General features: G+C 42.8%; 1 protein-coding gene across 1 annotated transcript in view; it reads left to right on the top strand.

The window, feature by feature from the left end:
• The window catches only part of MYOZ1 (myozenin 1), a 66,219-nt gene that overhangs the window by 11,894 nt on the left and 39,738 nt on the right, over positions 1 to 14,587 (top strand). The window contains exon 2 of the mRNA XM_069753241.1: positions 5,410 to 5,512. Within this exon, the coding sequence (XP_069609342.1) occupies positions 5,443 to 5,512 (70 nt within the window). The 5' untranslated portion in view covers positions 5,410 to 5,442. The remainder of the gene's footprint in view (positions 1 to 5,409; positions 5,513 to 14,587) is intronic.

The following is a 14,587-nucleotide window of genomic DNA, read 5'->3' as shown; positions in this document are numbered from 1 at the left end:
ATCTGGACGTGTGGGACTGGCCTAATATATACAGCTCTGGCAAAAATTAAGAGACCACTGCAAAATATTCAGTTTAATTCAAGACAAAAAGAGTCCTTAAATAATTAATAAGTCCATATCCAAGGGACAAAACTTCAATCTTTCAAAAGATTACACTGGCTCTAATGGCAGAGAATAAAATATATTAATGTTATATAAATATAGCGATGCTTGACTCCTAGTGAGCAATACTACCCTCTAGTGGCAATCTGAAATATTGAATTGATTAATAATAAATAATAAAAATAATAAATCTTTATTTTTATATAGCGCTAACATATTCCGCAGCGCTTTACAGTTTTGCACACATTATCATCACTGTCCCCGATGGGGCTCACAATCTAAATTCCCTATCAGTATGTCTTTGGAATGTGGGAGGAAACCGGAGTGCCTGGAGGAAACCCACGCAAACACGGAGAGAACATACAAACTCTTTGCAGATGTTGTCCTGGGTTGGATTAGAACCCAGGACCCCAGCGCTGCAAGGCTGCTGTGCTAACCACTGTGCCACCGTGCTGCCCCCAATTAATGAAATTAGTGAAAGCACTTTATTGTATTATATGTATAACAATGCACTTTATCATATATAAATATTGTTCTAGTTTTTTTGCTGCGTAACATTGCTGTATTTAGGAAAACTGCCAATTTTATGTCTGATGTAATTTCCTTTTTGTAATCTCCATTCTTTCCAGTTATCTTGTGTTCCTCAATATCTTTTTATGTTTTTTTATTTAATTGAATAAACACTAATATAGTTTTAAAAATGTATCTGTTGTCACTTCAATTTTTTCTTTGGCATTTATCTCTGTGAACCTGGTGTACAAAAAATATAGTTGTGTAAAATGTTCAGTTTTTTTTTATTTTTCTCTTTATATGTATATTTTTGAGTGAAATGTAAATTGTTCATTTATTCTATAAACTTCTGATAACATGTCTCCGAAGTTCCAAGCGATACATTTTGTATTTTTTTTCTGACAAAGAAAAATGGTCAAAATTTTTAAAAAAAACAGTACTTGCAGACCTCAAATAATGCAAAGAAAACAAGCTCATAATTATTTAGAAACAACAATACTAATGTTTTAGCTCAGGAAGAGTTCAGAAATCAATATTTTGTGGAATAACCATGATTTTTAATCACAGCTTTCATGCGTCTTGGCATGCTTTCCACCAGTCTTTCACGCTGCTTCTGGCGCAAAAATGTAAGCAGTTCTTCTTTGTATAATGGCTTGTGACGATTCATCATCCTCTTCATTATATTCCAGAGGTTTTCAATGGGGTTCAGGTCTGGAGATTGGGCTGCCCATGACAGGGTTTTAATATGGTGGTCTCTTAATTTTTGCCAGAGCTGTATATGTGTCTATCTGTTATCTGATAGTATACTACAAATAAAAGTATGGAATAATGTAGTAGACTGCACTTTTTATACTGTAAGAAATCCATAGGAGGCAATTTTCTAACATATGCCTCCTTCTGTATATGCTAAACAAAGGCCATTTAGCCTTAAAGCACCACTCCAGTGTTTTTTTTTATTGCAGTGCTGGAGTGGTGCCACTAATCTAAGTTCCCTGCTTCTAGTCTTATACTTACCCATCGCCATCTTCATCTGTTCTCAGTGCCGCTCCAGTCAGTCTTCTGCAGGTTGTGATCTGCTGGATTACTCCAGTGTTTGTGAAGTCACAACTCAATGTAAGTCTATGAGAACCTTGTTCGGGCTCTCATTGACTTACATTGAGTGCTTGTTACTGTTTCCTCTGACTTCCGATCAGTCAGAAATTGCAGTCACAAGATAGCGGATCGGGACCTGATCTGCACTGGGAACAGCTGAAGATATTACTGTAAACTATAATATTAGGTGCAGGAACCTTATGAAAATGGCACCACTCCAGCTCTGAAATAAAAAAAAATTCTGGAGTGGTGCTTTAAGGGTATGTGTCCACGTTCAGGATTGCATCAGGATTTGGTCAGGATTTTATGCAGGTTAAATCCTGAACAAATCTGCACCTGAGGTCACTGGCAGGTCACCTGCACTGTTCTTGCGTTGTTTCTGCAATGTAAGGACATGCTGCGTTCTCAAAAGACGCGCCGCATGTGCGTTTTCGCGGGTAAGCCGCATGCGTCTTTTAATGCATAGTGGAGACAGGATTTCATGAAATCCCCTCCACTATGCTGTAACATCTGGATGCTGCGTTTTTGATGCTGCGGCTCAACGCAGCGTCAAAAACGCACCGTTTCCTGAACGTGGAAGCATACCCTAAGGGGTTATTCCTCCAATAATCAAGTTATCCCCGATCCATGGGAGATGGGATAACTTGCTAATTGCTGGGTGTCCAAACGCTAGGATGCCTAGTAGTAGTGGACGAGTGTACTCGTTGCTCAGGTTTTCCTGAGCACGCTCGGGTGGTCTCCGAGTATTTGTGACTGCTCAGAGATTTAGTTTTCCTTGCCGCAGCTGCATGATTTGTGGCTAATAGACAGCTTGATTACACGTGGGGATTCCCTAGCAGCCAGGCAACGCCCACATGTACTCAGGCTGGTGAGTAGCTGTAAATCATGCAGCTGCGGCAAGGAAAACTAAATCTCCGAGCAGTCATAAATACTCGGAGACCACCCGAGCGTGCTCGGGAAAACCTGAGCAATGAGTACACTCACTCATCACTAGTGTTGAGCGATACCGTCCGATACTTGAAAGTATCGGTATCGGATAGTATCGGCCGATACCCGAAAAATATCGGATATCGCCGATACCGATATCCGATACCAATACAAGTCAATGGGACATCAAGTATCGGAATGTATCCTCATGGATCCCAGGGTCTGAAGGAGAGGAAACTCTCCTTCAGGCCCTGGGATCCATATTAAAGTGTAAAATAAAGAATTAAAATAAAAAATATTGTTATATTCACCTCTCCGGCGGCCCCTGGACATCAGCGGGAGGATCCGGCGTCCGGCACGGCTTCTTTCTTCAAAATGCGCGCCTTCAGGACCTGTGGAATGACGTCCCGGCTTCTGATTGGTCGCGTGCCGCCCATGTGACCGCCACGCGACCAATCAGAAGCCGCGACGTCATTCCTCAGGTCCTAGAAGGCGCTCATTCTAGGACTTTAGCTGAGGAATGACGTCGCGGCTTCTGATTGGTCGCGTGGCGGTCACATGGGCGGCACGCGACCAATCAGAAGCCGGGACGTCATTCCACAGGTCCTGAAGGCGCGCATTTTGAAGAGAGAAGCCGTGCCGGACGCCGGATCCTCCCGCTGATGTCCAGGGGCCGCCGGAGAGGTGAATATAACAATATTTTTTATTTTAATTCTTTATTTTACACTTCCGATACCGATACCCGATATCACAAAAATATCGGATCTCGGTATCGGAATTCCGATACCGCAAGTATCGGCCGATACCCGATACTTGCGGTATCGGAATGCTCAACACTACTCATCACTAATACTTCTGATCCTGAGAATAGAGCTCTGTAGTGGAGTCCTGAATGGAGGTGCGCATGTTCAACTTCTGCTCTACTCATTTTCTACAAGACTGATGAAAATAGCTGAGTGCAGTACCCAGCAGTTCTATAGATAATGAATAGAGCAGAGGCAAAGCATGCACCCCTCTGCTCCATTTAGGATGGGACTACAGAGCCCCGTTTTAAAGGTGTTTTCTAATACTAGGACAACCTCTTCTCATTCCCCATGTTTGGCCCTGATAAAATAAAAACACTACAGTACTCACCGCCTGTGCCAGTGACATGTGAGCCCAGTGCCCAATCAGCGCTGGCGTCAGTGTCTCCTCCTTCGGACGTATAAGTAATTAAGAGGGAGTGAGCTGCAGCCACCTCCCTGACTATCTCTTGATTACTTATATGTCCAAAAGAGGACACAGTGACGCCAGCGCTGATTGGTCACCATGGTCAAATATCATAACAATAACCAGAGAGCCCCAGGAATGCAAATGCTGACATGGGAGGTGAGTGCAGGTGTTTTTAATTTATCGGGACCAAACATGGGGAAGGAGAAGGGGGTTGTCAAGTAATGGACATCCCCTTTTAAGGATCACTGGGGCTTGGGGGATGTTGGGGGGAATAACCCTTTTAAAGAGTCAGGTTTATTCTTCTTCTCTTTACAATTACAGTATCATATCATACATAGCCAAAACAAATATCTGCACACACACATACATACATACTAATGCTCACACACATATACAGTATATATATAAACACTTATGTTACAGATGGAACACTCATTGGGACGCGCCATGCGGAGGACAGAGACGGCAGCCAGAGAGAACTCTCATCACTCTGATAGCATTCATTGGCCAGCGTGCCTCTGTTTCTGCATGCCAGGCCCCTTTTCAAAGTTTGCACCCGACGATGCACAACAGTAACACATAGACCAACATTAATCTAATAAGGCCCACCTAGGCATACAGTGCTAAATGATTTTACTAATAAAAGTTTGCAGGTTTCATTTCCAGTTCACTTGAATAGGGCTGAGATTCAATAGAGATACAGCCCATAAACAAAACATATTCATTGAATTACAGTATTTATTCACGATATGTCATCATAACACATATTTGTAACACTATATAAAATATGCTTCCATATGAAAGAATATAATTTATGATATGTATTTTAAAAGGGAATTCTTCACTAAGTTTTCACTATATAATCTGAGAGCAGCAAATTGTAGAGGCAGAGATCTTGATTCCTGCTATGTGTCACTTACTGGGCTGCTTGCTGTAGTTTTCATAAAATTCACAAAAGGGAATCTGTCAGTAGGATCACCCTCACAAGCCGTCTTTATGGCATGCAGGTCATAGAAAGCTGAATAAAATGATACCTTGATATCTGTGATCTGATGTCTTATTCCAGAGAAATCCACATTATTCTTAATATGTAAATGAGCTGTTAAGATCTATGATCTGCACATATATATACCCAAGAGTCTGCATACACAGCTTATTTTAATTACCAGTGTGAGACATTTAATGACTGACAGTCTGCTGTCCTGAGCTACATGTCTCACCCTGGTAACTCCCACTTTCATTTACAATAATTTCTGGTGGCAGATTCTCATACAGATCAATGTCTGGCCCATAGATCTTAACAGCTCATTTACATATTAAGACAAATTTGTATTTCCCTGGAATAAGACAAATGATCGCATAAGTAAATGTACCATATATATATTTTATTCTACTTTCTATGACCTGCATGCCCAAATAAATGGCTTTGGAGGGTTGTTCCTACTGAGAGATTGCCTTTAAAGACTTATCTGAACTTTGTAAATGCTTAGGACAAACAATCTGACTTATTATTGCATTACTGAGTTTTTTCTTTGTAATTAATAATAAAGTATGGTTTTTTAACAGAAAAACACAAAACCTAATAAAGTCTTTGCTGCAATGCCATTGTCTGGAACTCCAGCCCCAAACAAGAGGAAAAAGGCAACAAAGGTCATCATGGAGATAACCCGTGAGTAGATCCAAAGCAGATGTACTTTTTTTTTTATTTAAATGAACAATATTTTTCTTCCTTTTGTGCTTTTTAGTAAATATTTTTTTTTACTAAAACTGATTGGGTACGTGAGCTCTGGATAGTGTGCAGGTGGAGAGCTGTGCTCTGTACTGAGATTCATGCAGGCTTGCTGTCCAAACCAGGGGCAGCATGAATCAGAGTCCAAAACTTCCCTTTCCTCTTTCCTTCTGAGCGTCTATTATTTCAATGTGAGTGAAAAGATCTTAGAATATTACTATCAGACATGCCAGATGTGGTGCTTTTAAGATATAAGGTATGGGAATACAATAGCATCACATGGATGAAAGCTGAACAACCTTCTCTATGCATTATAAACACAGGTGCATCTCACAAAATTAGAATATCATCAAAAAGTTTATTTATTTCAGTTCTTTAAAACCAAAAGTGAAACTCGTATATTACAGTATATAAAGTCATTACAAACAGAGTGATCTATTTCAAGTGTTTATTTCTGTTAATGTTGATGATTGTGGCTTACAGCCAATGAAAACCCAAAAGTCATTATCTCAGTAAATTAGAATACTTTATAACACAAGCTTGAAAAAATTACTATAAAATCCGAAATGTTGGCCTACGGAAATGTATGTTCAGTAAATGCATCAATGCGGCATGGCATGGAGGCGATCAGCCTGTGGCACTGCTGAGGTGTTATGGAAGCCCAGGTTGCTTTGATAGCAGCCTTCAGCTCATCTGCATTGTTGGTTCTGGTGTCTCTCATCTTCCTCTTGACAAAACCCCATAGATTATCTATGGGACAAGATCAGGTGAGTTTGCTCGCAAATCAATCACAGTGATACTGTTGTTTTTAAACCAGGAATTGGTACTTTTGGCAGCGTGGACAGGTGCCAAGTCCTGCTGAAGAATGAAATCTCCAATAAGCTTGTTGGCAGAGGGAAGCATGAAGTGCTCTAAAATTTCCTGGCAGATGGCTGCGTTGATTTTGGTCTTGATAAAACACAGTGGACCTACACCAGCAGATGACATGGCTCTCGAAACCATCATTGATTGTGGATACTTCACAATAGACCTTGGAAATCAAGGTCCCAGAGTCTGGAGGAAGAGTGGAGAGGCCACAATCCAAGCTGCTTAAGGTGTAGTGTGAAGTTTACACAATCAGTGATGGTTTGGGGAGCCATGTCATCTGCTGGTGTAGGTCCACTGTGTTTCATCAAGACCAAAGTCAGCGCGGCTGTCTACCAGGAAATTTTAGAGCACTTCATGCTTCCCTTTGCCAAAAGTTTTCTGCAGTTAGAAATTTCATTCTCCAGCAGGACTTGGCACATGTCCACACTGCCAAAAGTACCAATACCTGGTTTAAAAACAACAGTATCACTGTGCTTGATTGGCCAACAAACTCGCCTGATCTTAACCCCTTAGAGAATCTATGGGCTATTGTCAAGAGGAAGATCAGAGACACCAGACCCAACAATGCAGACGAGCTGAAGGCTGCTATCAAAGCAACCTGGGCTTCCATAACACCTCAGTAGTGCCACAGGCTGATCGACTCCATGCCATGCCGCATTGATGCAGTAATTGATGCCAAAGGAGCCTCGACCAAGTATTGACTGCATTTATTGAACATACATTTCAGTAGGCCAACATTTCGGATTTTAAAGTAATTTTTTCAAGCTGGTGTTATGAAGTATTCTAATTTACAGAGATAATGACTTTTGAGTTTTCATTGGCTGTAAACCATAATCATCAACATTAACAGAAATAAACACGTGAAATAGATCACTCTGTTTGTATTGAATCTATCTAATATTTAAGTTTCACTTTTTGTATTGAAGAACTAAAATAAGTTAACTTTTTGATGATACTCTAATTTTGTGAGATGCACCTGTACCTTCACTGCAGAAATCTGAATGCGGTGCAGATTTTTTACTTTGCAGCAAGTCAACAACTGTTTCAGATTTGAACAACTAAAGCAGATTGGTCATCGGATTGTGAAATACGATCCATATACATTGTTAAATAGATCTCATAGAACTGATGAGGCTGTTGTAATTATTTTATTAATCCAAGTCAGAATGGCTGTATAATCTTGATATTAAAATGAGCATTTCATGAATTCAGAAAAAGAGTGAGAGCTTATGAGTCCAAGTGGTTTCCAACCACCCACCCAGCCAAATAGTCAGCTACAGTGTGTATTGAGCTGCATGGAGGAGGAACACTGAGGAGCAATCAATCAAACTAGATGGGCGGAAATTACATTTAGACTTTCAAAAAGGATTATTTGGCCATTCAGATACCCAGTCTCATGAGGTCTAAGAGATAATAATGTAAGCTGCTTATATTGTGAAATCTTGTGACATGTACTTTTTAACCTCTTAATGCTCCATGATGGGTATACCAATTAGGGAGCAGGTCGAGGTGTGTGCGGAGGGGCTTCAGGAGCTGCACCTGCTCCATAAATCATTAATGCTAACTGTATTACACAGCAGACATTTGCCTCTAAAATCAGCAAATAAAGCTAGCTCCCATTACTGCTATTAATGCCTTAGGATGCTTTTACATTTGTGTCTGTGTACGCAGCGTTTCATCCGCATACATCCGCATGCGTTTTGCATACATATCTTTAACATGGTGTACGCAGAGACATGAGTTTACAGGCATTCGCCTGTGGATGCGGACGCATGCGTCGTTTCGCTGTGTGTGGCGGGGTCTGGCAAAAGCAACATGTTGCATTGTTGCATTTTTGGAAGTGTCAAAAATTCCTCATATATACGCAGGCATGCGCATGCGGATGAGTGCATTAAAAAAAGGCATTACTGTCTATGGGAACGCATGCGTACGCATGTCCTTGCACACGCATGCGTTTAATGCACTTGCGTACTTCGGACTGCACATGTCCAGGAACTGATTGAGACACGCCCTCATGGAAATATCGAACGTATGCGCATAAAAACCCAAACGCAGGCAAAAAACGCATACAAATGCATGCACTCACATGTGTAAGCTAATGCAGATAAATAACGCTGTCCAAGCATGCATTTGCATGCATTTTTGCATGCGTTTGCACATGCGCATGATACGCCCGGGACTCAAACGCTAATGTGAACCTAGCCTTAATTGCTACTGTCATTAACTGACAGCTACTTGTATTCGATTCCAAGATCATTCCATGTCTGTGACAAAAGTAAATTGCTGTTATTTTTGCCGTGAATAACCTGATGAGGCTGGCATATTTACTTTGAACATCAATGTCAGAATGGCTGTATAATCATGATATTAAAATGAGCATTTTACTAGTATAGCTAATGAGTGAGAATGCTCATGAATCCAAGTGTTTTGAGCCTCCACCAATCCAACCTGACTGACTGCTACAGACTGTGCTGAGCAGCAGGGAAGAGAAGCACAGAAGATTGATCAATCAGGTAACTTTTAGATTTTCATAAAGGATTATAGAGCCATTCCAATGTGTAAGTACACTTGTAGCATCAGGTGCAAGGGATCTGTGCAGGAATGTATGCGGTTTGTATTGTGAAATCAAGAGACAGATTCTCTTTAACCCCTTAGCGACCGCCGATACGCCTTTTAACGGCGGCCGCTAAGGGTACTTAAAGCACAGCGCCGTTAATTAACGGCGCTGTGGAAAAAGTAAATAGCGCCCCCCAGAGTCAGATTTTCTCCGGGGTCTCGGCTGCCGGGGGTAGCCGAGACCCCAGAGAACATGATTCGGGTTTTTTTTTTACCCACCCCGCTTTTGCGATCGCCGGTAATTAACCGTTTACCAGCGATCGCAAAAAAAAAAAAAAATGTGATTTCTTTTTAATTTCTCTGTCCTCCGATATGATCGCACATCAGAGGACAGAGAAAAGGGGAGAAAAGGGGTCCCCGATCGCCCCCCGATACTCACCTATCTCCCCCGGTGCTCCTCGTGGCTCCCGGCCGGCCCCGGGAGAATCTTTGGGACCCCAAAGAGCATGATCGGGGTCGGTTTTACCGATCCCTGTTTTGCGATCGCCGGTAATTAACTGTTTACCGGCGACCGCAAAAAAAAAAAAAGCTAAGTGTAATTCTCTGTCCTCTGATGTGATCGCACATCAGAGGACAGAGAAATAGGGGGATTCGGGGACCCTATTATACTTACCGGTGTCCCTGGGTCCTCCTGCTGCTCCTCCTGGCCGCCGGCGTCTTCTGGGGAAAAGAAAATGGCGGGCGCATGCGCAGTGCGCCCGCCATCTGTCTCCATCTGCCGGCCGGCAGGAGAAGAGCAGTTGGGGCTAAAATTAGGGTTAGGGTTAGGGTTAGTGGTAGGGTTAGGGTTAGGGCTAGGGATAGGGTTAGGGGTAGGGCTAGGGTTAGGGTTAGGGTTAGGGTTAGGGGTAGGGTTAGGGGTAGGGCTAGGGTTAGGGTTAGGGGTAGGGTTAGGGCTAGGGTTAGGGCTAGGGGTAGGGTTAGGGTTAGGGCTAGGGTTAGGGTTAGGGGTAGGGTTAGGGCTAGGGTTAGGGGTAGGGTTAGGGTTAGGGCTAGGGTTAGGAGTAGGGTTAGGGGTAGGGTTAGGGCTAGGATTAGGGCTATGGTTAGGGCTAAATTTAGGGTTAGGGTTGGGGCTAAATTTAGGGTTAGGGTCGGGGCTAAATTTAGGGTTAGGGTTGGGGCTAAATTTAGAGTTAGGGTTGGCGCTAAATTTAGGGTTAGGCTTCTTTCACACTTACGTCGGTACAGGGCCATCGCAATGCATCGGCCCGACATACCGACGCACGTTGTGAAAATTGTGCACAACGTGGGCAGCGGATGTAGTTTTTCAACGCATCTGCTGCCCAATCTATGTCCTGGGGAGGAGGGGGCGGAGTTACGGCCACGCATGCGCGGTCAGAAATGGCGGATGCGACGTACAAAAAAACGTTACATTGAACGTTTTTTTTGTGCTGACGGTCCGCCAAAACACTGATCCAGTGCACGACGGACGCGACGTGTGGCCATCCGTCACGATCCGTCGGCAATACAAGTCTATGGGCAAAAAACGCATCCTGCGGGCACATTTGCAGGATCCGTTTCTTGTCCAAAACAACGGATTGCGACGGATGCCAAACGACGCAAGTGTGAAAGTAGCCTTAGGGCTAGGGTTAGGGTTGGGGCTAAAGTTAGGGCTAGGGTTGGGGCTAAAGTTAGGGTTAGAGTTGGGATTAGGGTTAGGGTTTGGATTAGGGTTGGTATTAGGGTTAGGGTTGGCATTAGGGTTACGCTTGGGATTAGGGTTAGGTTTGGGATTAGGGTTAAGGTTAGGGTTGTGATTAGGGGTGTATTGGGATTAGGGTTAGGTTTGAGGTTAGGGTTGAGATTAGGATTAGGGGTGTGTTGGATTTAGGGTTTTGATTAGGGTTATGGTTAGGGTTGACATTAGGGTTGTTTTGACGTAAGGGTTGTGATTATCGTTAGGGTTAGTGATTAGGATTATGGATCAGGTTGGGATTAGGGTTAGGGGTGTGTTGGGGTTAGGGTTGGAGCTAGAATTGGGGGGTTTCCACTGTTTAGGTACATCAGGGGGTCTCCAAACACGACAGCCAATTTTGCGCTCAAAAAGTCAAATGGTGCTCCCTCCCTTCTGAGCTCTGCCGTACGCCCAAACAGTGGGTTACCCCCACATATGGGGCATCAGCGTACTCGGGATAAATTGGACAACAAATTCTGAGGTCCAATTTCTCCTGTTACCCTTGTGAAAATAAAAACTTGGGGGCTACTAAATCTTTTTTGTGGAAAAAAAAATATTTTTTATTTTTATGACTCTGCATTATAAACTTCTGTGAAGCACTTGGGCATTCAAAGTTCTCACCACACATCTATATAAGTTCCTTGGGGGGTCTAGTTTCCAAAACGGGGTCACTTGTGGGGGGTTACTACTGTTTAGGTACATCAGGGGCTCTGCAATCGCAACATAACGCCGACAGACCATTCTATCAAAGTCTGCATTCCAAAACGGCGCTCCTTCCCTTCCGAGCTCTGCCATGCGCCCAAACAGTGCTTTACCCCCACATATGGCACATCAGCATACTCAGGACAAATTGGACAACAACTTTTGGGGTCCAATTTCTCTTGTTACCCTTGTGAAAATAAAAACTTGGGGGCTAAAAAATCTTTTTTGTGGAAAAAAAAATATTTTTTATTTTCACGACTCTGCATTCTAAACTTCTGTGAAGCACTTGGGCATTCAAAGTTCTCACCGCACATCTAGATAAGTTCCATGGGAGGTTTAGTTTCCAAAATGGGGTCACTTGTGGGGGATTTCTACTGTTTAGGCACATCAGGGGCTCTCCAAACGTGACATGGCGTCCGATCTCAATTCCAGACAATTCTACATTGAAAAAGTAAAACGGCACTCCTTCTCTTCCAAGCTCTGCGGTGCGCCCAAACAGTGGTTTACCCCCACATATTGGGTATCAACGTACTCAGGAGAAATTGCACAACAACTTTTGTGGTCTAATTTCTCCTGTTACCCTTGTGAAAATAAAAATTTGGGGGCAAAAAGATCATTTTTGTAGAAAAAATACGATTTTTTATTTTCACGGCTCTACGTTATAAACTTCTGTAAAGCACATGGGGGTTCAAAGTGCTCACCACACATCTAGATAAGTTCCTTAAGGGGTCTAGTTTCCAAAATGGTGTCACTTGTGGGGGGTTTCCACTGTTTAGGCACACCAGGGGCTCTGCAAACGCAACATGGCGTTCGATGTCAATTCCAGACAATTCTACATTGAAAAAGTAAAACGGCACTCCTTCCCTACCAAGCTCTGCGGTGCGCCCAAACAGTGGTTTACCCTCACATATGGGGTATCGACATATTCAGGAGAAATCGCACAACTTTTGTTGTCTAATTTCTCCTGTTACCCCTGTGAAAATAAGAATTTGTGGGCAAAAAGATCATTTTTGTGTAAACAAAAGTGATTTTTTATTTTCACGGCTCTACGTTATAAACTTCCGTGAAGCACTTGGGGGTTCAAAGTGCTCACCACACATCTAGATAAGTTCCTTAAGGGGTCTAGTTTCCAAAATAGTGTCACTTGTGGGGAGTTTCCACTGTTTAGGTACATCAGGGGCTCTCTAAACGTGACATGGCGTCCGATCTCAATTCCAGACAATTCTACATTGAAAAAGTAAAACGGCACTCCTTCCCTACCAAGCTCTGCGGTGCGCCCAAACAGTGGTTTACCCTCACATATGGGGTATCGACGTATTCAGGAGAAATCGCACAACTTTTGTTGTCTAATTTCTCCTGTTACCCCTGTGAAAATAAGAATTTGTGGGCAAAAAGATCATTTTTGTGTAAACAAAAGTGATTTTTTATTTTCATGGCTCTACGTTATAAACTTCCGTGAAGCACTTGGGGGTTCAAAGTGCTCACCACACATCTAGATAAGTTCCTTAAGGGGTCTAGTTTCCAAAATGGTGTCACTTGTGGGGAGTTTCCACTGTTTAGGTACATCAGGGGCTCTCTAAACGTGACATGGCGTCCGATCTCAATTCCAGCCAATTCTGCATTGAAAAAGTCAAACGGCGCTCCTTCACTTCCAAGTTCTGCGGTGCGCCCAAAAAGTGGTTTACCCCCACATATAGGGTATTGGCGTATTCAGGAGAAATTGCATAACAAAATTTATGGTTACATTTCTGTTTTTACACATCTGAAAATAAAAAAAAATGGTTCTGAATTAAGATGTTGGAAAAAAAAGTTAAATGTTCATTTTTTCCTTCCACATTGTTTCAGTTCCTGTGAAGCACGTAAAGGGTTAATAAACTTCTTGAATGTGGTTTTGAGAACCTTGAGGGGTGTAGTTTTTAGAATGGTGTCACGCTTCATTATTTTCTATCATATAGACCCCTCAAAATGACTTCAAATGTGATGTGGTCCCTAAAAAAAAATGGTGTTGTAAAAATGAGAAATTGCTGGTCAACTTTTAACCCTTATAACTCCCTAACAGAAAAAAATTTTGTTTCCAAAATTGTGCTGATGTAAAGTAGACATGTGGGAAATGTTATTTATTAACTATTTTTTGTGACATATCTCTCTGATTTAAGGGCATAAAAATACAAAGTTTGAAAATGGCAAAATTTTAAAAATTTTCGCCATATTTCCGTTTTGTTTCATAAATAATCGCAAGTAATATCGAAGAAATGTTACCACTAACATGAAGTACAATATGTCATGAAAAAACAATCTCAGAATCAGTGGGATCCGTTGAAGCGTTCCAGAGTTATAACCTCATAAAGTGACAGTGGTCAGAATTGTAAAAATTGGCTCGGTCATTAAGTACCAAATTGGCTCTGTCACTAAGGGGTTAAAGGGAACCTGTCAGCAGATTTTGCCACTATAAGATGCGGCCACTGCCTTTCAGGGCTTATCTACAGCATTCTATAATGCTGTAGATAAGCCCCTGGACCGACCTGCAAGTGAAGAAAAATAAGTTTTGCTATACTCACCTGGGAAGGCGGTCCGGCGCCTCCCATCTTCTTGAGACGCCACACTCCCTTTGCTTCCTCGCTCCCCGACATCGCGCTCCTGTGCAGGCATACTTCTCTGTCCTGTTGAGGGCAGAGTAAAGTACAGCAATGCGCAGGCGCTAGGAAAGGTCAGAGAGGCCCATCGCCTGCACACTGCAATACTTTACTCTGCCCTCAACAGGGCAGAGAAGTAAGCTTGCGCAGGAGCGCTGATGCCAGGGAGCGAGGAAGAAGCAGAAGGGCGGCATCACAAGAAGATGGGTGGCACTGGAGCCGGACCTGCGACACCCATCGGACCGAACCGCACAGGACGGCCCCCCGGGTGAGTATAATATAACTTAAGGTACCTTCACACATAACGATATTGTTAACGATATCGTTGCTATTTGTGACGTAGCAACGATATCGTTAATGAAATCGTTATGTGTGACAGCGACCAACGATCAGGCCCCTGCTGGGAGATCGTTGGTCGCTGAATAAAGTCCAGAACTTTATTTCGTCGCTGGACTCCTGCTGACATCGCTGGATCGGCGTGTGTGACACCGATCCAGCGATGTCTTCACTGGTAACCAG

This window comes from Ranitomeya imitator, chromosome 2 (assembly GCF_032444005.1).
Source record: "Ranitomeya imitator isolate aRanImi1 chromosome 2, aRanImi1.pri, whole genome shotgun sequence".
Classification (NCBI taxonomy): domain Eukaryota; kingdom Metazoa; phylum Chordata; class Amphibia; order Anura; family Dendrobatidae; genus Ranitomeya; species Ranitomeya imitator.
The sequence above is the reverse complement of the archived record's forward strand: the minus strand, read 5'-3'. Positions and strand labels throughout refer to the sequence as shown.